The 24845-nt window shown below is 39.2% G+C and overlaps 2 protein-coding genes and 1 long non-coding RNA gene across 4 annotated transcripts; 1 reads left to right on the forward strand and 2 right to left on the reverse strand.

Annotated features, from left to right (window-relative positions):
- The first annotated feature begins 11860 nt into the window (after positions 1 to 11860).
- LOC129778630 (FAST kinase domain-containing protein 2, mitochondrial-like) lies at positions 11861 to 14302 on the forward strand. Of its 2 annotated transcripts, none has more exons than XM_055785653.1 (3): positions 11861 to 11956; positions 12134 to 13801; positions 14055 to 14302. In XM_055785653.1, the coding sequence occupies exons 2-3, from the start codon at positions 12156 to 12158 to the stop codon at positions 14251 to 14253; spliced, it is 1845 nt and encodes a 614-aa protein (XP_055641628.1). In that variant the 5' UTR covers positions 11861 to 11956; positions 12134 to 12155; the 3' UTR covers positions 14254 to 14302. The 2 variants fall into 2 exon arrangements, with proteins under 2 accessions (XP_055641628.1, XP_055641629.1); XM_055785654.1 differs by having other exon boundaries at positions 11932 to 12072.
- LOC129778628 (polyubiquitin-C) lies at positions 14298 to 17766 on the reverse strand. Its single transcript, XM_055785652.1, has 2 exons — positions 17607 to 17766; positions 14298 to 16899 (listed from the first exon to the last, which is right to left on the reverse strand). The coding sequence occupies exon 2, from the start codon at positions 16896 to 16898 to the stop codon at positions 14613 to 14615; it is 2286 nt and encodes a 761-aa protein (XP_055641627.1). The 5' UTR covers position 16899; positions 17607 to 17766; the 3' UTR covers positions 14298 to 14612.
- Positions 17767 to 22603: 4837 nt separating this feature from the next.
- Positions 22604 to 24003, reverse strand: LOC129776770 (uncharacterized). Its single transcript, XR_008743162.1, has 3 exons — positions 23834 to 24003; positions 23241 to 23353; positions 22604 to 23176 (listed from the first exon to the last, which is right to left on the reverse strand). It is a non-coding gene; the product is annotated as an uncharacterized LOC129776770 (long non-coding RNA).
- Between the last annotated feature and the right edge of the window lie 842 nt (positions 24004 to 24845).

Consider the following 24845-nt stretch of genomic DNA (forward strand, 5'->3'; position numbering starts at 1 on the left):
AGTTGGATATCGTCGTGTGGTTTTTTTCAGTTCGTTTTTCCCGTTATTTATATCGTGTGTTTTTCTTTCCGCGTCATAAATTAGACGCTTCTCGTAATGTGTTTGACCAAGAAAAAGAGGAAGGCAGGCTCGAGCCCTGCAAAAAACGAACGCATTGCCAGGGGCAATAAAATTTCGAGGCAAGCGTCATCTAATGATACACGCGATGTTGGTGCAGTGAATATCGCTTGCACTGAACCGAGCCTTCGCGAGTGTGACACCACATCGAACAACAGCGAAGTAGGCGATTTCGGCGCGTCGGTCAAAAATGTAAACGATGTTACCCAGGCAGCAACCAAAATCAAGCTCCCTGCTGGTGGTGAAGGTGGTCGCTCTTGACAAACTCATCAGCGAATTCACATCGATGGGTGTTACAGCAAAGTACAAGCTGTGTGGCATAATTCAGTATTTTTCCAAGCAGTTAACATTGTTTGTTTTCCGTCATCATAAGGGCTTCGTTGGTGCGTTGGTTGTTATTACAAAAAGAGTTTATTTCGCTTGTTTAGTCACCAAAAAAGTAAATGTCGTTCTGGAATTTTGTATGTGATTAGGTTTCGCTTGCCAGTAACAAAACTTCCTCCACTTAGGGTGACAGCTGCGCTTCTCTCTAGCATGAGAAAGTAATGCAACTCTTTTTCAAGGCCAGTAATATTAACAGAAGCGTTTCTATTGAGAATAGCGCAAAATGATGAGAAGTGTTTATATTCCTAGTAGTTTCAAGCCACCAATGTATGACTCTGTATACATGCTATGGCGAACGCTTGTTTGGCGCTTGGTTTACGTTGTACGAACGATGCCTAGAGGTACGAGGCAATACTAACTAACATGTAGCATGATATTTGATACTTGCAAGTGTTGTCATTGTTGTTGTTTCCATGCGGTGCCAAAGATATATTGATGTAGTTATGTGATGTGGAATAATGGTGCTGGTACAACATGTATATAATCGACTGTAGCCGAGTCTATGTCAATTGCGAAAAAGGCAAGGCGGAATAGCGTTCGAGGTAAATTTTCAATGCATTGACATGAAATAAATTGCGACGTACGATCATCTAGTGTATTGTTTTGCGAGGGCAAGAATGAATCACCAATCAATTATCGTCAACAGATTCTACAATGAAAAAACCACTTCAGAGATTAGTCTACTAAGCAGTTGTTTCAAAAATTTCACAGCATTATAGAATAATATCCTAAGGTATAAACAAGCGAATTATATAAAATAACAGCGTAGTTCTACGTCAACAATGCGGTCGTATCTTGGACACAACCTCCTATAATTTTTTTTGTCGATATTGTTCAGTTTATATATCTAGAGCAACATGTCAAAAGGGTCTATCTTCTTTGATCGATTCTCTTCATCAACTTTCTCTTTCGATAACCATGGTGTTTCAGACAGATTTCGCTCCAGTTTTTCCGTGTAGTTTGATAAACGAGATTCCTTTTCACACTCCTTATTGTCGAAAATATAAAGAAATGCGTTTACCGATGAGGTATTAATGAAAGAGAATGTAGATGAAGAGAATCGATCAAAGAAGATAGACCCTTTTGACATGTTGCTCTAGATATCATAAAAAAATATTCCCGAAACTGTAATTGTAAAAAAATAACCATAAGCCACAGATTAGTTTATATTTTACAGTTTACTATTCTTCCACAAGTGCATTTCTTTCACAAGTTTGTACATGTATGACCATTGTATTTAGCGAATGACTATCAAACATTTGTATTTTTCCTTTGCACGCATGAATATAAAACGAATAATATATGAATCCGTTCAATTAGGTGATAAAAAGTGCTAAAATCAAATAAGAATAGTCCGGTAATGATCTTATGCATTCTATTCAATAAAACAATATTCTGAAATAGGAGCAAGATCACTTGTCCAAAAAAGTTACTCCTATACTCGCGTCGGAGTCTTAGACCGAAAGTGTTAAAAAAAATGACACACATCCTCTTTGTACCAACACATGCAATATGCTAAACGATGACGAACGACGAATAACGAAGCTAGAGAGAATCGCAAAGTCGTAGTGTTGATATTTTCTAAGAAATGAACGATTTATTGCTTTTTCGGTCTCGCAGACCTATACGCGAGTACAGGAATGTTAAGGGGGGACCCCTATCTGGAAGGTTGAAAAATAATTAATTTTCGTGATTTTTTTTTCCGGATGTTAGGAATAAAATGAAGTATTCGGGTAGTTTGATTATTGTTTATGGTACATTTGACTATGTATTTTCCATTTTTTGAATGCATGAATGATGATTATCACGCTGTTGACAGCTGGATGCGGAGATGCTGTCTGAAAATCGGTACCATGCTGGTGGTATCGGTTTTGAAGCAACGAGGTGTCTCAGAACGAATTCCAATGAATATTTTGAAACATTACGACAATACTCAAATCGTTTCATAGGGGCTTTTGAAAATTTGAAAAATTTCCAAAATGACAGCCTTTTTTGTTAAAAATCAGTTACTTTCATGAAAAACCGCTGTTTAGAAGCTCAAAAAAAAATTAAAAAAAGTGATATATAAAACGGTTATGTAACGCTTTAGATAATTCATATTTGCATGCTGATAAAAAAATCCAGTCAAATCGGTCGAGTATATCGTGAGATATCGATACCACCAGCTGAAAAAACATGGTTTCGAGAAATATGCGTTTAAGAACTCGCACAGCAATACTATATACCTTGAGGTGACCTCAATGAGGTACATATCGAGGTGAAGCAGTAAGCGACCTATATCTGTATTGACAAGCAAAATATCGTGTCGTAATTGTTTGCATTCAATATGGAATGTATATGGAAGAAACAAAACAATATTGAAAGTACTCACGGTTGCATTATAATTTGAGCCAAAATTCTCATGAAATCATTCAGCTGTTTCTTTTTTAACAGATGAAAATTGTATCGTGGCTTATTTCGATTATTTATGTGGTAAAAAGGTTCAGAGAGCAATCGTTTAAATAATGAAACTTCGCTTGTTTCTAAGAACGAATATCACTTTTATCCGTCTTTTGGCCGTGATTTCACAAACATTCACTGCACGCTAATACATTAGCTTCATATTCACCGGGAACCAAAAAAATTGTACGTTTTTAAGTAGCATTTTCATATGGATACGGTGGGCAATCAAAGATAAACACAACGGCTGACGTCACTATTTAAGAAATAATTATGGCAGCGCATGCTATGACGCTCGCCATTCTACCATCTTTATTACTTTTTTTTCCAGAACATTGAGGTGACCTCATAAGCTTCCCAAAAATGCAAAGAAAAATTATTAGATATTTTTTTAAATATAACAAGTTTTAGACCTGCCTACAGCCCAAAACTATATGCATAGAGTTTGATATGAATAGAGATTTAAAAAAAATTCTATCTCATCCTGAAAGATTCTCGATATGCTATATATATATAATATATAAGTTACGGCCCATTCTGGCCCTACACAAATCGAGACAACCCAATCGATAAACACCGTCAGCAAAATCGCCCGCGAAACATCGCAGTCCGACGCACCATCAAATTCCAGCGGCGACCTGGATATTATCGCGGCGTCAACAACCCAGCCACGCGTGCACACAACCGCCGAAGTAAGCAGAACACATCCGGTCAACAACAAACAAATTTGCGGAAGCAGCAGAACATCAGGAGCACCATTCCATTTTTAATTGAATAAAGAAATCAGTTTTCAATCAGACGACCGAATCGAATCGACGCATTTTTAAAAACTCTAAAAAGAAAGTCCCGGTCGTTTTTGGCGCAGTCGGTAGGATGCGCTAAGTGTTTTTTTTTTTTTTTTTTTTCTCTCCGTAGTGATCAAGTTTAGATACTCGTAGTAACCTGTGCGCGAACTATCATATTTAGGACTAAACTAAGTGATAGAACAAACATAGTGAAGTATAATCAGAATCTGTGCATGAACTATCATATTTAGGACCAAACTAAGTGATAGAACAAACATAGTGAATTATAATCAAAATCTGTGCATGAACTGTCATATTTAGGACCGAACTAAGTGATAGAACAAACACAGTGCTAACAACGAATTCACCGGAAAAAAAAAAAAAAAAAAGAGACCAGGCGCATCCCCCCCCCACATCATCCGAGAAGATCCTCCCTTGCGGTTTACGAGCGGAGCTGAGGTGAGTGGCAATTCTACTATTAAAACTAAAAGAAACATTATCCCCTTTTAAAATAAATAAAATAACAAATACTATTAAAAAAAAAAAAAAAAAAATGAACCCCACAGAAACTAACAATACCAACATTCCTGAAGAGGAATTAATTCAGTCCACCGTTGACATGTTCAACAGGGCTGAAAAAGTGCTAAAGGCGATGCAAACGCCTCAAGCCATAAAGGAACTGCCTTGTTTTGACGGTAACCCCGTCAAACTACACGCGTTCATTAGAGCGGTTGAAAATCTAATGCCGTTCCTTAATACCATGATAAATACCCCATTCGAGAAAGTGTGGCTGCAATCAATACGTGCGAAAATCACGGGTGATGCAGACCAAATTTTAGAGATAAACGGTACTCCTTTGACATGGAGTGACATGAAAAATAATCTGATCGCACACTACAACGATAAACGTGATGCGGTCACATTAACGAGAGAACTGTTCCAGTTGCAGCAAACTGGAACGATTGAAGAGTTCTTCGGGTCGGTTCAGCAAATATTATCTTTGCTCGTGAACCACACGAATATTTCAACCACAGATGCTGATTTGAAAGAAGATCGCATCCGCACTCACACTGAAAACGCTTTACAAGTATTTTTAGCAGGGCTCAGGGAACCGATCGGTGGTAACGTGAGAGCCCGTCAGCCTAGAAAGTTGAAAGAGGCGTTTGATGCCTGCGTGCAGGAAAGAAATTTCCAAATGAGACACGGATTGACGAAACCAGATTTTCACAGACCACCCAAACCACAACCACCATTCATACCAAAACAAATAAACTCATACCCTAAACCTCAACATAGAAACTATCCACACCAAAATTTGCAGCAACCTCTTCGTCCCCCACCGAATGCTAATAATTTTAACAGACCGCAGATTCCCCCGCGGAATTATCAACAGACCTACCAAAACGTTTTCGCGCCGAGAGCAATGCACATGCCCAAACCCACACCGATGGAAGTGGATCCTTCCATCCAATCGAGGCGGGTTAATTATATGAACAGGCCACAGCAGAGGCCGATTAATTATCACGAGGGCACATACGAGCAAGAACAGTATAACGAGAATTACGACGAAGATGCTCAGTATTACGACCGTTTCGCGCATACGCAAACGGATGAAACAACTGCAATACAAGACAACCATGAACAAACAGAGGAAAACGAAATTACAGATGATCTAAATTTTCATCTAGCTCAAAGCTTTCAGATAGGCAGATGAGTAATTTTATCCCATATATTAAAATAAATACATCCAAGGGACCCCTTAAATTTTTGATTGACACTGGAGCAAATCAAAATTATATTAGCCCCAGACACATCAACATAGAATATTGCGGATATAGTAAACCACACAAGGTTCGGAATGTTAGCGGGACCCACACTATAAATCGATACACAAAATTTAATCCTTTCCCATTTATCCCACAAACAAAACCTCTCACCTTCCACGTTTTTGAGTTCCATCCTTTTTTTGACGGCCTGATTGGCTACCAATCACTCCAAGAACTTAAAATCGATATATTAACCACAACGAACGAGTTAAAATTCCCCTCTACCACTGTCCAAATGTTTAGGAAATATCCCGAACCTTCTTCTGTCTGTTTGAATTCCAATGAAACAAAAATAGTAAAAATAGGAACAAGTTTTGAGGAAGGCGATTTTCTACTGGAAAACGACGTAGAAATTCATCCATTTGTCAAAATTCATTCTGGACTTTACTGTTCACATGACTTTTCAACAAATGTCATTATAACTAATTACAGTAGGGAGGCGGTGGAAGTGAAAATTCCCCGAAATATTGACGCGGAACTGAATAATTTTGAATTTATTTCTTCCGAAAATAATTCAACCGAGAACTCCAGAAGCAGTGAATTATTTTCCCAGCTTCGGACGGATCACCTGAACGAAGAAGAGAAGAAAAAGCTGTTCCAATTGATTCAGCGCTATCATTCAATATTTCACCTTAAACCTGAAAAACTTAGTTTTACCAATGTGGTAAAACATAACATCGAGACAAAAGACGATATCCCTATCCACTCTAAAAGCTATAGGTACCCCTACCATCTTAAGGAGGAGGTCCAAAGGCAAATTAGAGAGCTATTGGAGCAAGGGATTATACGACCTTCAAACTCCCCTTGGTCGTCTCCTATTTGGGTTGTGCCCAAGAAGATGGATGCCTCTGGGAAGAAGAAATGGAGATTAGTCGTCGATTACAGGAAGCTTAACAGCAAAACAATAGACGACAAATATCCCATTCCGAACATCACCGAAGTTCTTGATAGACTTGGACGATGTAATTATTTCACTACACTTGACCTTGCATCCGGTTTCCACCAAATTGAGGTAGAGCCAAAGGATGTTCCTAAAACTGCGTTCAGCGTAGAATATGGCAAATATGAATACGTAAAAATGCCCTTTGGACTGAAGAATGCCCCTTCTACTTTCCAAAGAGTCATGGACAACGTGCTACGTGACCTAGTAGGCAAAATTTGCTTGGTGTATATGGATGACATAATAGTGTTTTCCACGTCACTACAAGAACATACAACTAATTTGACAAAGGTGTTTGATGCCTTGCAAAAGTTCAATCTGAAGATTCAGCTGGACAAGTCAGAATTCTTACGTAAAGAAGTAGGTTTTCTTGGTCATATCGTTACGCCGGAAGGTGTTAAACCCAATCCGGATAAAATTCTGGCAATAAAAAACTGGCCCATACCAAAAACCGAAACAGAATTACGAGGATTCCTGGGAATACTTGGTTATTATCGGCGCTTCATAAGGGACTTTGCAAGAATAGTAAAACCCTTAACTAAACAACTCCGCAAAGGAGATACAAAAAAAATCACCGTTTCTCACACCGATGATTTTATTCAGGCCTTCAACAAATGTAAAACATTGCTCACTAGTAGCCACGTTTTACAATATCCCGATTTTAGTAAGCCGTTCGTACTCACAACGGATGCGAGTAAGTTTGCAATTGGGGCCGTGCTTTCGCAAGGACCAATCGGACAAGACAGACCCGTTGCATTTGCTTCGAGGACTTTGACTAAAACCGAGGAAAACTACTCGGTTATAGAAAAAGAGCTCCTAGCAATATCATGGGCATGCAAATATTTCCGCCCATACCTGTATGGAAAGAAATTTACCTTATTCACGGATCACAAACCGTTAACATATATGTTTAGCTTGAAGGATCCGAACGACAAAATGGTCAGATGGCGGCTCCGTCTCGAGGAATTCGACTACGAAGTGAAGTATCGTCCGGGCAAACAAAATGTTGTTGCCGACGGATTATCAAGAATCAAGACCAACGAAATAAACGTAAACGACACATCATCAGAGTCCGGAACATGTCATTCCGCAGACACCGATGATAGCGAATTTATTACGTCAACCGAATCGCCGATCAATTTCTTTAGTAATCAGATTATACTGAAGAAAGGCACGAATGACTCTACAGAATACGAAGAAGTATTCCCTAGAGTACATCGACGAACAATTACTCGCACGGATTTCACAGTAGTCAGGGTTTTAGATATATTCAAGGAATATATGAATCCAAAGAAGATTAACTGTATTATGTGCGACGAGTCTCTGATAAATATTCTGCAAATAGTCTACAGAAATTATTTCAGTCGCTCGAAAACATTCAAGATAAAAATTAGTCAAAAACTCCTTACAGATCTTCGTACCGCCGAAGAGCAGAACGAGATCATCAGGAAAACTCACGATAGAGCCCACCGCGGCGCTAAAGAAAACCAAGTCCAGATCTTACGCCAGTATTATTTTCCAGGCATGAAGCGACAAATTCAACGCTATGTGAATATGTGCGAAACATGTCTTGAAAACAAGTACGAGAGAAGGCCATACAAAATCAAACTATCCAAAACTGACATCCCAACCAAACCGTTTGAAATAGTCCACATAGATATTTTCATTTCACAACCCGACCTATTCCTATCCGCCGTAGATAAATTTTCCCGTTTTGCTACCTTAATTCCAATTAAATCCAGATCAATACCAGATGTGCGAGCAGGATTCGTCAAATTAATGACTCTATACAGCACACCAAAATACATAGTGTGTGATAATGAACCTGCTTTCAAATCTATTGAAATCCGATCCCTCCTTGAACGATTAGAAACCACCATCTACTTCACACCCACAGATCATAGCGAAACCAATGGAATCGTCGAAAGATTCCATTCAACATTGAGTGAAATCTTCCGATGCATTCGGGAAAAGTATAAAGACTTATCTACAAAAGAAATTTACAAGATAGCCACGAATCTATACAATCGAACAGTCCATACAAGCCACAATATGAAACCATTCGAAATACTCTTTGGGCACAGAGAGTTTGAAAGGCTACCAGTAGAAATTGAAAGAATATTTGAAAACAGACAGGAAATCGCAGACGAAGTTACCTTAGCACTCAATAAAACAGCAAAGAAAAATTTGGAATCAAATAATAAAAATAAGGAAGACGAACCCCATTTCGAGGAAGACGAACCTATCTTCAAAACTACTCAAGGTATTAAATCAAAGACAAGACCGAAATTTCAGAAAACAGTAGTGCGACAAAACAGAATCAAAACCATAATAGATCACAAAGGACGAAAACTGCACAAAAACAAACTAAAAAGGAAAAGAAAATAATCTCTCCAATTTCTCTTTTCACAGAATGAGGACTCAACTGATAGTGCTGGTAACCCTCCTTTATAGTACCCCATCCATCCATAGCTCATCTCTCCAAATTCAAGACCTCACAAATAACCCAGGACTCATCCCCATCCAATCAGGTATAGCCCGAATTAGAACCGGATCGCATAGAATCTTCCATTCAATAGAGCTGCTTGAATTCGAACCAACATTTTCAAAAGTTAATAAAATAATTCAGGATTTACAAATTTTCAAATACAAAGATCTATCAGAATTGCTTAATCAGAAATTTTCTAGAATACAAATAACATACGATAATTTATTACCAAAAGCTAGACAAAAAAGAGGACTATTCGATGCGTTAGGAAGCACTATTAAAATAGTTACAGGTAATTTGGACAACAACGATTTAATTAAAATAAATGAACAACTTGATGCACTATACAAAGGAAGTAATAAGCTCATAACAGAGAATAACGAACAAGTCCGCATTAACAAACAAGTGCAAGAACGAATAAATGTTATAATTAAGCAAATAAATGAGCAGCATAAAGCAATTGTAAAAAACCTGATTAAGCCTAGAGAAGAAATAATTAACACAAAAAATAACACATACCAAATCAATGTACTGAAGGAAATTTTCAACCTAAATCTCAGTTTAGACTTACTCAAAGACCAAATAGAGAACATTGCGGAAGCCATTCAATTAGCTAGAGTTAAAATTATACCAAGAAACATTCTGACGACAGAAGAAATTGTGGAAGCAACACATATCTTGAGAAAAGATAACATTACAATCAACAATTTTGAAAAAACATACGAATATTTGGAATTAGCAGCTATAATTCAAAATACAAAAATTATATTCATTGTTATGATTCCTAGTTTTAAAAGTTCAAGTTACACCCGCCTGCTTCTGGAACCTGTTGCGAAGAATGGTAAAATGCTGAAACTGCCGTCAAAGAGAGCCATCATCTCCGATCAAGATACCTATTTCATAACTGGAAATTGCTACGAAGTCGAAGAAGAAACCATCTGCAGATCAAACGAGCTGATAAACGTCTCTGCAGACAACTGCTTCTCAAAGCTACTGAAAGGGTTCTCAGGACAATGTAGTTTCGTCGAGTCCCTTAACGAACCACAAGTCGAAAGAATTGATGATAATCATATCATCGTCAAAAGAGCTATCAATATTCCATTGAGCACAAATTGTGGAATGACAAGCAGGAACATTACTGGAACTGCGTTAATATTCTTCCAGAACTGTACTATTACTATCAACAACACAAGATACAATAACATCGAATTATCCGGCAAGGAACCACTTCTAATGATTCCACTAAACGGATTAGACATTGTCGAATCCCATTTAGAAACCAATGAAACCATTACCCTCGAAAAACTGGAGGAAGCACATTTTTTAACAAGAAAGAAGCTCGAAGTCTTGCATAAACAACAATTGCATCTCACTTTTGGAACATGGACTTTCGTAGTATTCCTAGCAATAGCAGTTGGACTTATGAAAACCCGTTACACATCATGCAAACCAAAACCAAACACTTCAACCAGATCCATCGAACCGGGACGGCTCGATCTTAAAGGGGGAGCAGTTACGGCCCATTCTGGCCCTACACAAATCGAGACAACCCAATCGATAAACACCGTCAGCAAAATCGCCCGCGAAACATCGCAGTCCGACGCACCATCAAATTCCAGCGGCGACCTGGATATTATCGCGGCGTCAACAACCCAGCCACGCGTGCACACAACCGCCGAAGTAAGCAGAACACATCCGGTCAACAACAAACAAATTTGCGGAAGCAGCAGAACATCAGGAGCACCATTCCATTTTTAATTGAATAAAGAAATCAGTTTTCAATCAGACGACCGAATCGAATCGACGCATTTTTAAAAACTCTAAAAAGAAAGTCCCGGTCGTTTTTTATATACTGTATATAATACTGGAAGAATTAATTATTGTGCAACAGAATAACATTAAAGAATGCAAATGAAGTTGCATATAAAACGGTGTGGGTATGAACATGTAAAAGAGCAGCTTTGATGTTTGAGGATAGTTAGTTCGTTCATAGAACTTGAGATTACATTTGGTTTTGAATTTATTGATGAATGTATTATTGGAAAATGTTCATTAAATGAGTCCACATGGACATTACCTATATCACTTCTCCTCATCAACATGGACAAGCAGTTCAGTTTTTGCTTTTTGAGGGACTTTAGCTCGATGGCAATTCGTCCCTGATAATCATGGACAAACGTTTCTTGATGTTTCTAACACAATGAAGGCAACAGCTTTTAAGTCAACAAGTGTATTGTGCTACTATGTGTGGTTCAAACATTGAACGCGTGATAGTCATATGGGAACATTGCTTCAACATACTGATCATAACGCGACACGCATGACACGTGCATTCCAATCAATCTAACTTAAGTCTAATCCAAATATGAATTATACTGCATCCTGTATTGAATTGAGTGCGATTCACACAGTAACCAAACGTAAACTATGGTACTTTCGTATTAGCGTCACCGGAGCCGAAATACAATAGATAGCAATTACTTAACCGGGCAAACGTATGCCGTCCGACGCTCGCTAACGCTCGGTCGGACCTAACTAAAGGATCGTCTCCTATGTTTCAAACTAACCGGGTAATTGATGGAACACAGGTTTGTTTGCGATAGGCCGCCGCTTCCGACGGCGGGTCGGAAGCTCATTTTCATAGCACTAAAAATGACAAAACACTGCATATAACAAGGCAACAACAATACAAATAATATTTGAATGCCAGTGCGAACAATAAAAATGCTATCTATTATATTTCGGCTCCGGTGACGCTAATACGAAAGTACCTAAACTATTCATCACTTCGATAAATCTCAAACATCGATCATAATTTGAGCAACATTGAATTTGTGTGCACATATTTGTAATAATTCTCATGGGTTGTGTCAAAAAAATATCTGGCATCTCTGCATAGCATGCGTTTCTTCCTACGACGTTTCTTCAAGTTGTGATTCTGGAACATCAACAATCGAAACTGAAATAAGCTCAATTGGTAAAGTAATAAGTTTTTAACCGTTTTTACCAGTCGAATATTCGGTAGTAGCAAGGGTGAAATAGAATAACGGTCTTAATGACAAAAAAAAACAATTATGCTCGGACAACCGAATAGTATTTGTGAATGGTATATTATGTTTAAATAATTCTTTAATGGAGTTTTCCTACTCCACAGATATGTGAAAACCAAATTCAAAATGTTGAGAGGAATCATTTCGCAGGTGACAAGAATTTACGGTTCCGTGAGTTCTGTTAACCTAATAAAAAGAATATCAACGATCCCAAGTTTGACCAGTGCTACTACTTTCAACAAAGAGCCTCTGTCCACAAGTATAAATCAAGTGCAAACCGACAGCTATCTCAATCTTCTAAGACAGGCATCCGATGCTAAAGAGGTTCTGGAGTTCCTACCTACGCTCGATAAACGGAAACTCGATCGCCAAGCAGTGACGCTGGCAGCTCTGAAGGCTCTTTTTGAATTGCACAAAAATGGCAAAACCACAATGCAGCGGACAGAAGTTTTGAACCATCCACGCTTCGCCGAGCTTTGTAAGGCTTTAAAGTATGATTCTAGATTTCTCATTGTGAATGACATAACAGAAAGTTTGAAAATACTCACCTACTTTGGAGTTGGTTCGAGCAGTGAAATCGTAACCATTCTGCTTCACCTTCTACGCCATCAAATCAATGACATCAACTTGGATCATATTGTTTTTCTGAATTTTATATTAACGAAGATGGATCGAAGTCCGCTGATCGAGGCTTTGCTGCTAGCGCTTCCTATGTTATTTCAGATTCAAATCGCATATAAAATGGACCATGAAAACATTCAGCAGTTGGTGGACCTATTGGGTTTTATCAGTAAACATCGGGTTTCCGATCGTTGCGTCATGAATGTAGTCAGCGCTCTTACGTTACATGGCACGAACCTAAGCGGTATGCAGGCTGCTGATGCATTGAAAGCATTAACCGAGTTTTCATTCTTCGAACCGCAGTATCTAAAGTTGCTAGAAAATATATTTATCGCATTGACCGAACGTATTGATGAAGTGAACTTCAAAACAATAGACTTCATAATGAAGAAAATAGTCGATAAGAATTTAGAAAAGTATCCGATGTTCTACAATGAAGATTACTTCAGGCGATGTGCTCAATTTATTGTTGATCACAATATTGGCCTTCTAAATGCATTATATTTTCAGAAGAAATTCAATAAAATCGGATATCTTCACGTTCCACTGCTGGATTACATCGCTTCGCGTGCTGATAATCTTTCGATTGTTACAAATTCAGGAATTATTACAATCGTGGGAGCCTTTGCAAACGCAAATTATAAGCCCCCCAACTGGGAACAAGTTAAACCGGAAATTAGCAGACACTCGCTTCTGACCAGCAGCACCATTCCTTGGATACGCTACAACCTGGAGCTTCTCTCACTGGATATTTACAACAGCGAGTTGCTCAAGCACTACCTAGACTCTTCATCGCTTGAGAAAAGCATGGCTCGGAATGCTACCATCGATTATCTGCAGATTCTACAACTCACACAAACGCTACAACTTCTTCATCCGGAATACGATGGACCACTACCGGATCGTCGTTATCTGGAGAAGGCAATTGCCTTGTTACTGGAAAACTCGGACCTTCCGCTACTGAAACCACTTGAGCTGACATTTGGCGGAGAAGGAAGTGTACTGACGCAGGTTACCTCCGAATACGGGCACGTGTTGGACTACGTTGTGGTGTTCGACCAAAATGGCAGTATAGTGAAGCAGCCACGAAACAGTGAAGAAGACAGAACGGCAACAAAGATTGAGGAACTTAAAGCAGGCGGAAATCAAATGTAAGTTACATGCCTAATTTAGTTTTTGTTTGTTTAGTTAGTGTTATTTGTACTGTTTATGACCACCAACAGTTTGATATTTTGATTATGAAATTTGCAGAGATTGAGATTGCAATTCAACGTTTTTTTCTATAAAATTTTAATTCCTTAAGTCAAATGCCACCTACATCAGGTCCAGCGTCGAATGACGCTCGGATTGAAAACCCACATGAATGGTAACAGTTACAAATCTGTATTCTTATCTCGTTTTCAGCATTACCATTATTTGTCTAGCAAAAATATGCTACGCGCTTAATGTCAACAGACTGCGTGGTCAATACGCACTCCACCTCAAAACGATTGAGACTCTTGGCGTATCGGTAGTACCAATTTCGTACCAACTGTGGTCGAACCTGCCAGAAGCGGAACGAATACCATTTCTAGAGCGAGAAGTGCGTGCGAAGCTGAAGTAGTGAAGTTTAAATGAATTCGGATTTCAGAATAAAGCACCTTTAAATTACATCTTTTATCTCTTTTATTTATTCCAACCACGATATTTTGTTGAAGAATAAAAAGAAAGCATCCTAGTCAGAAGGTATATCTATTAAGCCAAAGGCATGGTTGTCTATTAGGAATTGCCTCACAATTTATTCTCAAACGTTCGAATGCGAATTGTTGATCAAAGCTGTTTTTTCCTGGATCACATCAACTACAACTGAAATTTTTCAACATCTACTTGAATTACAACATCGATCATTGATAGGTTGAATATTTGGATATTAAAGAGACTCGACCTACGTCGGAGTATATCTGATGAATAATAATTTTTGATTCAGTTTCCGCCGCGAAGACGAAGGACCAGGTGAAGGGTGGATTCTTTTTGGATATTATAGTCAGACAAAGTGCGACCATCCTCCAGTTGTTTACCGGCGAAAATCAAACGCTGTTGATCTGGAGGAATACCTTCCTTATCCTGGATCTTAGCCTTAACATTCTCGATGGTGTCCGAAGGCTCAACCTCCAAAGTGATGGTCTTACCGGTCAATGTTTTGACGAAGATCTGCATACCACCGCGGAGACGCAGGACCAAATGAAGAGTTGACTCCTTCTGAATATTATAGTCAGACAAAGTGCGACCATCTTCAAGCTGTTTACCGGCAAAGATCAAACGCTGTTGATCCGGAGGAATACCTTCCTTATCCTGGATCTTAGCCTTAACATTCTCGATGGTGTCCGAAGGCTCAACCTCCAACGTGATGGTCTTACCGGTCAATGTCTTGACGAAGATCTGCATACCACCACGAAGACGCAGGACCAAGTGAAGGGTGGATTCCTTCTGGATGTTATAGTCGGACAATGTACGACCATCTTCAAGCTGTTTACCGGCAAAGATCAAACGCTGTTGATCTGGAGGAATACCTTCCTTATCCTGGATCTTAGCCTTAACATTCTCGATAGTGTCCGAAGGCTCAACCTCCAAAGTGATGGTCTTACCAGTCAATGTTTTAACGAAGATCTGCATACCACCGCGGAGACGCAGGACCAAGTGAAGGGTGGATTCCTTCTGGATGTTATAGTCGGACAATGTACGACCATCTTCAAGCTGTTTACCGGCAAAGATCAAACGCTGTTGATCTGGAGGAATACCTTCCTTATCCTGGATCTTAGCCTTAACATTCTCGATAGTGTCCGAAGGCTCAACCTCCAACGTGATGGTCTTACCGGTCAATGTCTTGACGAAGATCTGCATACCACCACGGAGACGCAGGACCAAGTGAAGGGTGGATTCCTTTTGGATGTTATAGTCGGACAATGTACGACCATCTTCAAGCTGTTTACCGGCAAAGATCAAACGCTGTTGATCTGGAGGAATACCTTCCTTATCCTGGATCTTAGCCTTAACATTCTCGATGGTGTCCGAAGGCTCAACCTCCAAAGTAATGGTCTTACCGGTCAATGTCTTGACGAAAATCTGCATACCACCGCGGAGACGCAGGACCAAGTGAAGGGTGGATTCCTTCTGGATGTTATAGTCGGACAATGTACGACCATCCTCAAGTTGTTTACCAGCAAAGATCAAACGCTGTTGATCTGGAGGAATACCTTCCTTATCCTGGATCTTAGCCTTAACATTCTCGATAGTGTCCGAAGGCTCAACCTCCAAAGTGATGGTCTTACCAGTCAATGTTTTGACGAAGATCTGCATACCACCGCGGAGACGCAGGACCAAATGAAGAGTCGACTCCTTCTGAATATTATAGTCAGACAAAGTGCGACCATCCTCAAGCTGTTTACCGGCAAAGATCAAACGCTGTTGATCTGGAGGAATACCTTCCTTATCCTGGATCTTAGCCTTAACATTCTCGATGGTGTCCGAAGGCTCAACCTCCAACGTGATGGTCTTACCGGTCAATGTCTTGACGAAGATCTGCATACCACCACGAAGACGCAGGACCAAGTGAAGGGTGGATTCCTTCTGGATGTTATAGTCGGACAATGTACGACCATCTTCAAGCTGTTTACCGGCAAAGATCAAACGCTGTTGATCTGGAGGAATACCTTCCTTATCCTGGATCTTAGCCTTAACATTCTCGATGGTGTCCGAAGGCTCAACCTCCAACGTGATGGTCTTACCGGTCAATGTCTTGACGAAAATCTGCATACCACCGCGGAGACGCAGGACCAAGTGAAGGGTGGATTCCTTCTGGATATTATAGTCGGACAATGTACGACCATCCTCAAGTTGTTTACCAGCAAAGATCAGACGCTGTTGATCTGGAGGAATACCTTCCTTATCCTGGATCTTAGCTTTAACATTCTCGATGGTGTCCGAAGGCTCAACCTCCAAAGTGATGGTCTTACCGGTCAATGTCTTGACGAAGATCTGCATACCACCGCGGAGACGCAGGACCAAATGAAGAGTGGATTCCTTCTGGATGTTATAGTCGGACAATGTACGACCATCCTCAAGTTGTTTACCAGCAAAGATCAGACGCTGTTGATCTGGAGGAATACCTTCCTTATCCTGGATCTTGGCTTTAACGTTCTCGATGGTGTCTGAAGGCTCAACCTCCAAAGTGATGGTTTTACCGGTCAATGTCTTGACGAAGATCTGCATCCTGCGAATTGAAGAAAAAGTGATCTTTATTTGAACCAAATACAATGTAAGTCTGTGATAATTCACAGAAACTTTAACTGGCACTATATAATAAAGTCAATGAAAAAGGAACAAAGAAAACAATCGAACCCATTATCTCTGCCGTATGTCTGCTCTCAGCCACCACAGCAAGGAATCATACTTAATGCTATATTCAACCATATAATACTTTACTTTTTTCTAACAAAAAATGATGTCTAGTGAACCTATTCACAAATTAATACGAAGCTTCTATGAATAATAGATATCAGTTCTCTGTTCAAAGTAAAGATTATAGGGGTAAAAAGTTAAAAAGGTCCTTTTCGAAGGAAATTAATTCGACCACAAAGGGTCAAATCAATGAGTTGTAATTTATGTTTCGTTCGAGACCATCTACGCAAAGGATGAACATGAGCTTTGGAATTAAAATCATACATGATTTCGTCGTAATTTTGATAATTTTAACGAATGAAAATTATAGCAATGAGATGATTATGCACTTTCGAATATTTTCAGCCATCTTGATTCGCTTACTCATTATACTGGAACAAAGAAAATTAGACAGAGGGCAGCCATTTTGATTTTTCATTCTTTAATTTTGGAGATTTCCAATTAAACTGAATTCAACTATCCCAGAATGTAAAATTCTCATCTACAGCATGATTTGACAACATAACGCGAAAAACTTACCTCGAATATTATAGATTATACGTTTGATAGAAATTACTGCGCTCACAAAAATTCAACTTCTTTTGTTGCTTCACCACAAATTGAAAAGAACTTTCAAGAGATCCGATATTTCAACACTGTTCTTTCCGCTAGCAGAAAACTGAATGAGCCAACGAAAAAAAATAAAACTCTGCAAGGGAGGCCGTTCTTCGTGTAAGCCCAGGTAGTAGTACCACAAAGGTGAAACATTATTTTAAAAGTGCTCTCGACCCAAGATGTTTATATGATAGGATTCAAAGACCAAGGCGCCTAGAAGTATATCCTAAGTTGGGCCAACTTGCTAAAACCACTCTTCAGCCATCTTGTAAGTTTACTGTGTTTTGTTTGTAAACAAAACACAATACGCTTGTGCCCAAGCTCGCTCGTGATCAGTCTGTCTCTTTCACGCTTCAAGGAAATAATTCCCCTTCTGCTTTCTTCCGTACTGTTTTCATATACCGCTCCCCTAACCAACTTAGTGACGAAACGGCCTCACCTAGTACCATAGACCCGTCTTGGCTAAAACCAAGGCGCGTAGAAGTATATCCTAAGGTGGGCCAACTTGCTAAAACCACTCTTCAGCCATCTTGGAAATCTACTGTGTTTTGTTTGTAAACAAAACACAATACGCTTGTGCCGGAGCTCGCTCGTGATCAGTCTGTCTCTTTCACGCTTCAAGGAAATAATTCCCCTTCTGCTTTCTTCCGTACTGTTTTCATATACCGCTCCCCTAACCAACTTAGTGACGAAACGGCCTCACCTAGTACCATAGACCCGTCTTGGCTAAAACCACGCTTCAGCCATCTTGGAAGTCTACTGTGTTTTGTTTGTAAACAAAACACAATACGCTAGTGCCGAAGCTCGCTCGTGATCAGTCTGTCTCTTTCACGCCACAAGCAAATAATTCCCCTTCTACTTTCTTCCGTACTGTTTTCATATACCGCTCCACTAACCAACTTAGTGACGAAACGGCCTCATCTAGTACCATAGATCCTTCTTGTCAAAGACGTCCGTTCCAAGGAAAATAGAAATATTACTACCACACTGAGAGGAATAGTTAGTAAATGCGACGAATTTTTTGGTACATGTCATTTACTACCCTATCTAGTCATTTTCTACCCTACTGATGATTGGTACCAAGGCGTTTGTATAATGTAGTTCTTGTAGTTCTGATTCTAATTCTACATACATTGATATTCTATATATACTAACTTATTCTATATCAATTATTCTGCAAAAAAATTATTATTGTAATAATAATAACAGTATCTAATAATACCAATAATTCTCGTTGTAATTATTCTATAAGCAGCGTACATGGGAAGAGTTATAATCGCAGCCTTATCCACATCAATTTTACACGCATTTCCAAAGTTTCGAGTACTCAAACACGTTCCCGTTCCTCTTTCTATTGCATTGTTCTGGTTTACATTTTCTAGGGACGGGTATAGCTAATTAGCCGAGTGTCGGTAGCACCAACACGTTCCATCCGTATTTTGTTCTCTCGTGTCCCTATGAAGAAAAGAAATACATATGTCATTGATATTAAATATGCAAATCAATATGTATGTTCACCTTTTTTTTTTTTTGAATAGTTCAAGCTTGTTCAGTCCAGTACGATATACTCTAAGGGCGATTACACATTATCCGGTTTCTGCCGGACCGGTTTCAAAAAGCGCCGCTGGGTTTGGACGGATAACCGGACAACAATGTGAAAGAGACCTCGCACTACACAAAACCGTACATCTCTCACATACACATACATGCATTCATTTATATAGTGGATTGACAGGTAAACATTGCTGCAAATATTCCTGCTATATGTAGCTGATTGCATATGGTGCAAATATTCGCGGAAAAACATGCATGCGACTAATTGCCTGTTGTTTGTTCCAGATGTTAATTTGTTCCCGATTAATTTTCAAAAACATTATCAAGTCGCTTCAAATCATTTCGCCCCATTTCAGGATACGTTCACGAGCCTTTTCGGTGATTCGCAAAGCACCCACGTTCATCTTGGGCACATATGGTTCAACAACGGCTCCTAAACGACGGCACAAATAGCATGCAAATAGCACAAATAGCATGATTTATTTCACAAGCTCTGTTGCCACATATTTTTCCAACAGTCTCAGAAACAGTATTAAATAAAAGTGTAAAATTTGATGAGTCAATAATAATAACATTTGGTAACAACTAGGGGCACTATTTATTTATATGCATAATGTGTTCACTTCCTGTGATTATCTTGCTTCTTCTTCTTTTTGGCTTTAAGAGGGTTTAAACTTTTCAGTTCATTCGCCTCTAGCATGTGATTATCTTGGAATAAAATAACATCATAATTTTCCTTCAAACATTATTTCATTGCTGCTTCCGCAGATCCTAGTTCAGACACGCGCTCAGCATTCCGCAGCCGCAATTCCTCAAGCACGTACTCCTGGGGCAGAAGCAGCTTCTCGAGCGCATTTCGCATCAACATACAGCTATTTGTTACGCGGATCCTGGGCAAAGAATGACCGAATCAGATATGCTGGGTAATTTCGTTCCGACAGAACCGATGGCTCAGCGTCGGGCAGGGAAACATCTTGATCACCGAACACATATCGGACAGTTTGGTCTTGAATTCCTCGAGCCAAGCTTTAACCACCTCTTCGTCGATCGCGTTCCGGGTCAGGTTGAACTGTAGGAAATACCGAATAAGAATATTAGAAGAGAAACTATTTTGATGTGTTCAAGTTAACAAACACTCACCTTCATATTCAGCTGGATGAAGTCGCTCGAAATCTGCCCCTTGATGGAACAGTTGAAAATTTGTTTGACATTCTAGAACTCATTCAGTATCGAATTTAAATTATGGAAGTTTTCTGTGAGCAAAACAAAAACAGAAGTTAATCAATGAATTATGAATAATTTGTCGCTGACATTACCCACCGTTGAACACAATCCATGGCAAAACACTCCATGATGACCTCGTGCGCCTGTGACCATTGCTTCGCTTTGAGCAGAAATTTGCATCACTTCACTTGTTCTACAGCAGCGAAATAAAGCGAAATATAATTTTCGGCATCCATATCACTTGCAACTTTTGAAATGATTTCAAAATAAACAAACGTCAATAGCACACACATACTAATACATGGGACGAAAAATTGCCTGAATCGTACTAATACTAACAGACATGACAAACAACTGTCAATTCGCGTTGATGGTATTTAGTTTCGTGTTTTGCTTTTGGGAAGTGGCAGTAAAAATAAATTTTTAGGTGCAATTAACACATATACAAAATAAAAATTATGAATGAAAATAAACATTTTTTGTAATAAATATATTTGATGTAATATAGCAATACGTTCTTTCGCAAGTAGTGAAACAACCCTGAACAAGAATTGTGTTTGATAGTGATTTCATATTATAATTATAAGTTTTGGTGAAAACATCAAGAACGTTATACAAACATAATTAAGTAAGAATCAGTTCCACGTGTTTTGAGTAATCAAATAATTTGAAGTGAAAATTTTCATTCAAAGCTATAGAATGTTATAGAGAATGATTTGCTTTCCCAAACTGATGTCTCCACCAGATGTCGATACAATACTACTGTCATCGCTTATAATGCTTGTCCGGTCACCGGACATTGCAGTCGCAGTAGACCGCTGCATCACGGCGCCGTAAAGAGGTTGGTACGGTTGAAATTTGCCATTTGGGTTTCAGACCGGTCCGGCAGAAACCGGATAATGTGTAATCGGCCTAAGGGCGATTACACATTATCCGGTTTCAGCCGGACCGGTTTCAAAAAGCGCCGCTGGGTTTGGACGGATAACCGGATAACAATGTGAAAGAAACCTCGCGCTACACAAAACCGTACATCTTTCACATATACATACATGCATTTGTTTATACAGTGGTTTGACAGGTAAATATTGCTGCAAATATTTCTGCTACATACAACTGATTGCTGTTGGGTGGCTGGCTCAATTCGACAGCCCACAATTTCAATCTCCCAACATTGTATGGGGAAATCCTTTTCCGCACCACAAATTGCTGTCGGCGAACAAAAGCTCGAACTGCTATCCACGCAATGCCGACAGTAAATACAAAACGGCGAAACACCCGGCTGAAACATCACATCAACAAACAAAATACAGTTCTGGTAGAACTACATATATTCATATGAAAACACTAGTTATATAAAACATATATTCACAATGTACAGTTTCACAAAATTACAATCTGTATTTATTTAGCAAAACATCCGATAAAATATTTAATTTATTGTTGATTCCATGGTGGACGATTTCGGACGTATCTGCTCCGCAGAATAATAAAATTATTTCCGCTTACGCTTTGTTGATCGCATCTCTGTGTGATGTTCCCGATCGCTATCGGCAGCGGTGAATTCCCCAATTCCCTTGCGCATCTTTCGCTTCCCGATCGCATATGAGTGAGCGAAGATCAAGCATCTGTACCTTGTTCTTGGTATAGCTGCACCTGGCTGATCGAGCCCGTGTTTTTTGAATTTCCGCTATTGTTTGTGAGCAGCTTAGGGCATTCATCTCTCATGATATGCCTTTTGGGGTTGCAACCACGAACCTGCTCAAATTTGCGTTCCTTTGAGAGTACATACGGACGAATGTTGAAGTGTGGCACGCCATGAGCACGGCCAAAGTGAGTGCAGGCCTCGCAGACATTACACGCACATCAGGACGGTGTTCTTACCGATAAGTGCGATCAGAGCGGTCAGAGGTATAAACCTTTCCGCCTATTTTCAAAATACGTTCGCAAACCTTTTCGGTAATTCTCAGAGCGCACACGTTTATGTTAGGCTCATATGGTTCTACAACAGTTCCCACAACGACGGCAACGTAAATTTGCAATGATAAATTAATATGAAAAACTTACTGGACAAAAAACATGGCTGTCATCAACAGTATTATAAAAACTAACTTTTGTCCAGTTGCAAAGAGCACACAAACAGTCACAAACAGCATGATTTATTTCACACGCTCCGTTGCCACATATTTTTTAACAGTCTCAGAAACACGGTTAGATAAAAGTGTAAAATTTTATGAAGCAATAATAATAACAATTTCTAACAAGCTAGGGGCACTACTTATTTATGTGTATTATCTGTTCACTTCCTGTGATCATCTTGAAATCTGCCTACAAGAGAATGTGTGCCTATTCATTCATTCTAGAGTGTTTTTTTTTTTATTTCAGCATTGCAGTAATAATGCTTTGTGATTAAAATTACATCATATTTTTCTTTCAAACACTATCTAATTGCTGCTTCTGCAGATCCTCGTCCAGAACCGCACTCAGCCGTAATTTCTCGAGGACGTACTTCGGAGCAGAAGCAGCTTCTTGAGCGCGTTTTGCATCAACGCACAGCGGAACCTGGGCGAAGAATGACCGATTGCTGGGTGATTGCGTTCTGACAGAGTCGGGCAGGGAAACATCTCGATCACCGAGCACTAATCGGACAGTTTGGTCTTGAATTCCTCGAACCGAGCCTTAACCACCTCTTCGTCGATAACGTTCCGGGTCAGGCTGAACTGTATGAAATACCGAATAAGAATATTAGAAGATTTTGGTGTGTTCAAATTAACAAAAACTCACCTTCACATTCAGCTGGATGAAGTCGCTTGAAATCTGCCCCTTGATGAAACAGTTGAAAATTTGGTTGACATCCTAAAACTTGTTCAGTATCGATTTCAAATGAGGGAAATTTTCTGTAAGCAAAACAAAAACAAAAGTTAATTAATGGATTATGAATAATAACACTACCCACCGTTGAACACAATCCATGGCAAAACACTTCATGAAAGCCGTGTAAGCAATCAATTATTCTAATACAAATTCACACAAATTCAATCGGATTGGTATAAATTTTCATTAGAATGATTCCTTATACGGCTCTTCGTTTTGCGGTTTAGTTTCGGGGTACCTATCTAGGCCGTAAAGCGAGATGTGGGTGTATAACATTTTCATTGAGTGATAAACATCCATCAATAGATAACCAACAGTTGTTATTGGATACAATGCCCTCAATAGTGCTCCGCTTGGGAATTCAGAAATCAGTCCTCTCCATAACTCCCCCACATCAACATAAACAAACTAATGTTCGGAGCCTACTACTACCATTGACACTATAGAATTAAATTCTTTATACAGTAGAACCCCGTAAAGATATAATTTTACAATCCACTTACCAATCGAAATTTTGTCGCTGTCATTAAAAGCATGAAAGTCTGGAAATAATTCCGCGCAAACTTCCTGCCAAGCACTTTTCGTAGCATTCCTATCTTTGTATGAATCACTAAATTTGTCCCATAGCACAGACCGTTGCTGAACTAACGAAATTAAATTTTCGGCATCCATGTCGCTTGAATTTTTGAGAATAAATAAACAAACGCCAATAGCACACTCATATTGATACATGAGACGAAAAATTGTCTGAATCGTACCAATACTAACACACATGACAAGCATACTGTCAATTCGCCTAGGTGGCATTGAACTACGTGCTCCGCTTTTGGGGAATGATAATTATTATGGATTTCCTGGTGCAATAAGCCCGTATACAAAATAAAAATTATGAATGAAAATGAACTTTTTTTTAACAAATATGTTATTTTTGTAATAGAGTAACACGTTCTTTTGCAAGTAGTGAAAGAATTCTGAACAAAAATTGTGTTTGATAAAAATTGTATGTTATAATGAAGTGTTTTAGCGAAAATATCATTAAATTTATATAAAAATGGTTAAGTGAAGGTCAGTTTTACGTGTTTTAAGTAATCAAATAACATGTAGTATAAATTTTCATTAAAAATTTAAACAATATAAAACTGTCTTAAGTTCGGATAATCTTATAGGGTATGATTTGCTTTCCCAAACCGATGTCTCCACCAGACGTCGACACAATGCTACTGTCATGCTTGTCCGGTCACCGGACATTGCAGTCGCCGTAGACGGCTGCATCACGGGGCCGTAAAGAGGTTGGTACGGTCGAAATTTGCCATTTGGGAAATTTGCCGGTCCGGCTGAAACCGGATAATGTGTAATCGCCCTAATAGTTTACTGTGCGGTTTAAATCCAGCTGATACCAGCTGTAAAAGACAAGAAAAAAGGCCAATTGTGTCCGGCGGGAATATGAAAATGGTTGCCCGGCCGAGGTGAATGATGTAATGATGAAAAACAGGAAGTGGGTTATATCTATGGTAT

Source organism: Toxorhynchites rutilus, chromosome 3 (assembly GCF_029784135.1).
Source record: "Toxorhynchites rutilus septentrionalis strain SRP chromosome 3, ASM2978413v1, whole genome shotgun sequence".
Classification (NCBI taxonomy): Eukaryota; Metazoa; Arthropoda; class Insecta; order Diptera; family Culicidae; genus Toxorhynchites; species Toxorhynchites rutilus.

Bases quoted from the DNA above. Each gene is read 5' to 3' on its own strand.
- LOC129778628 (XM_055785652.1), bottom strand. From the start codon at position 16,898: ATGCAGATCTTCGTCAAGACATTGACCGGTAAAACCATCACTTTGGAG.
- LOC129778630 (XM_055785653.1), top strand. From the start codon at position 12,156: ATGTTGAGAGGAATCATTTCGCAGGTGACAAGAATTTACGGTTCCGTG. The intron at 13,802-14,054 runs GTAAGTTACATG...TCTCGTTTTCAG, and splicing joins AAAGCAGGCGGAAATCAAAT to CATTACCATTATTTGTCTAG.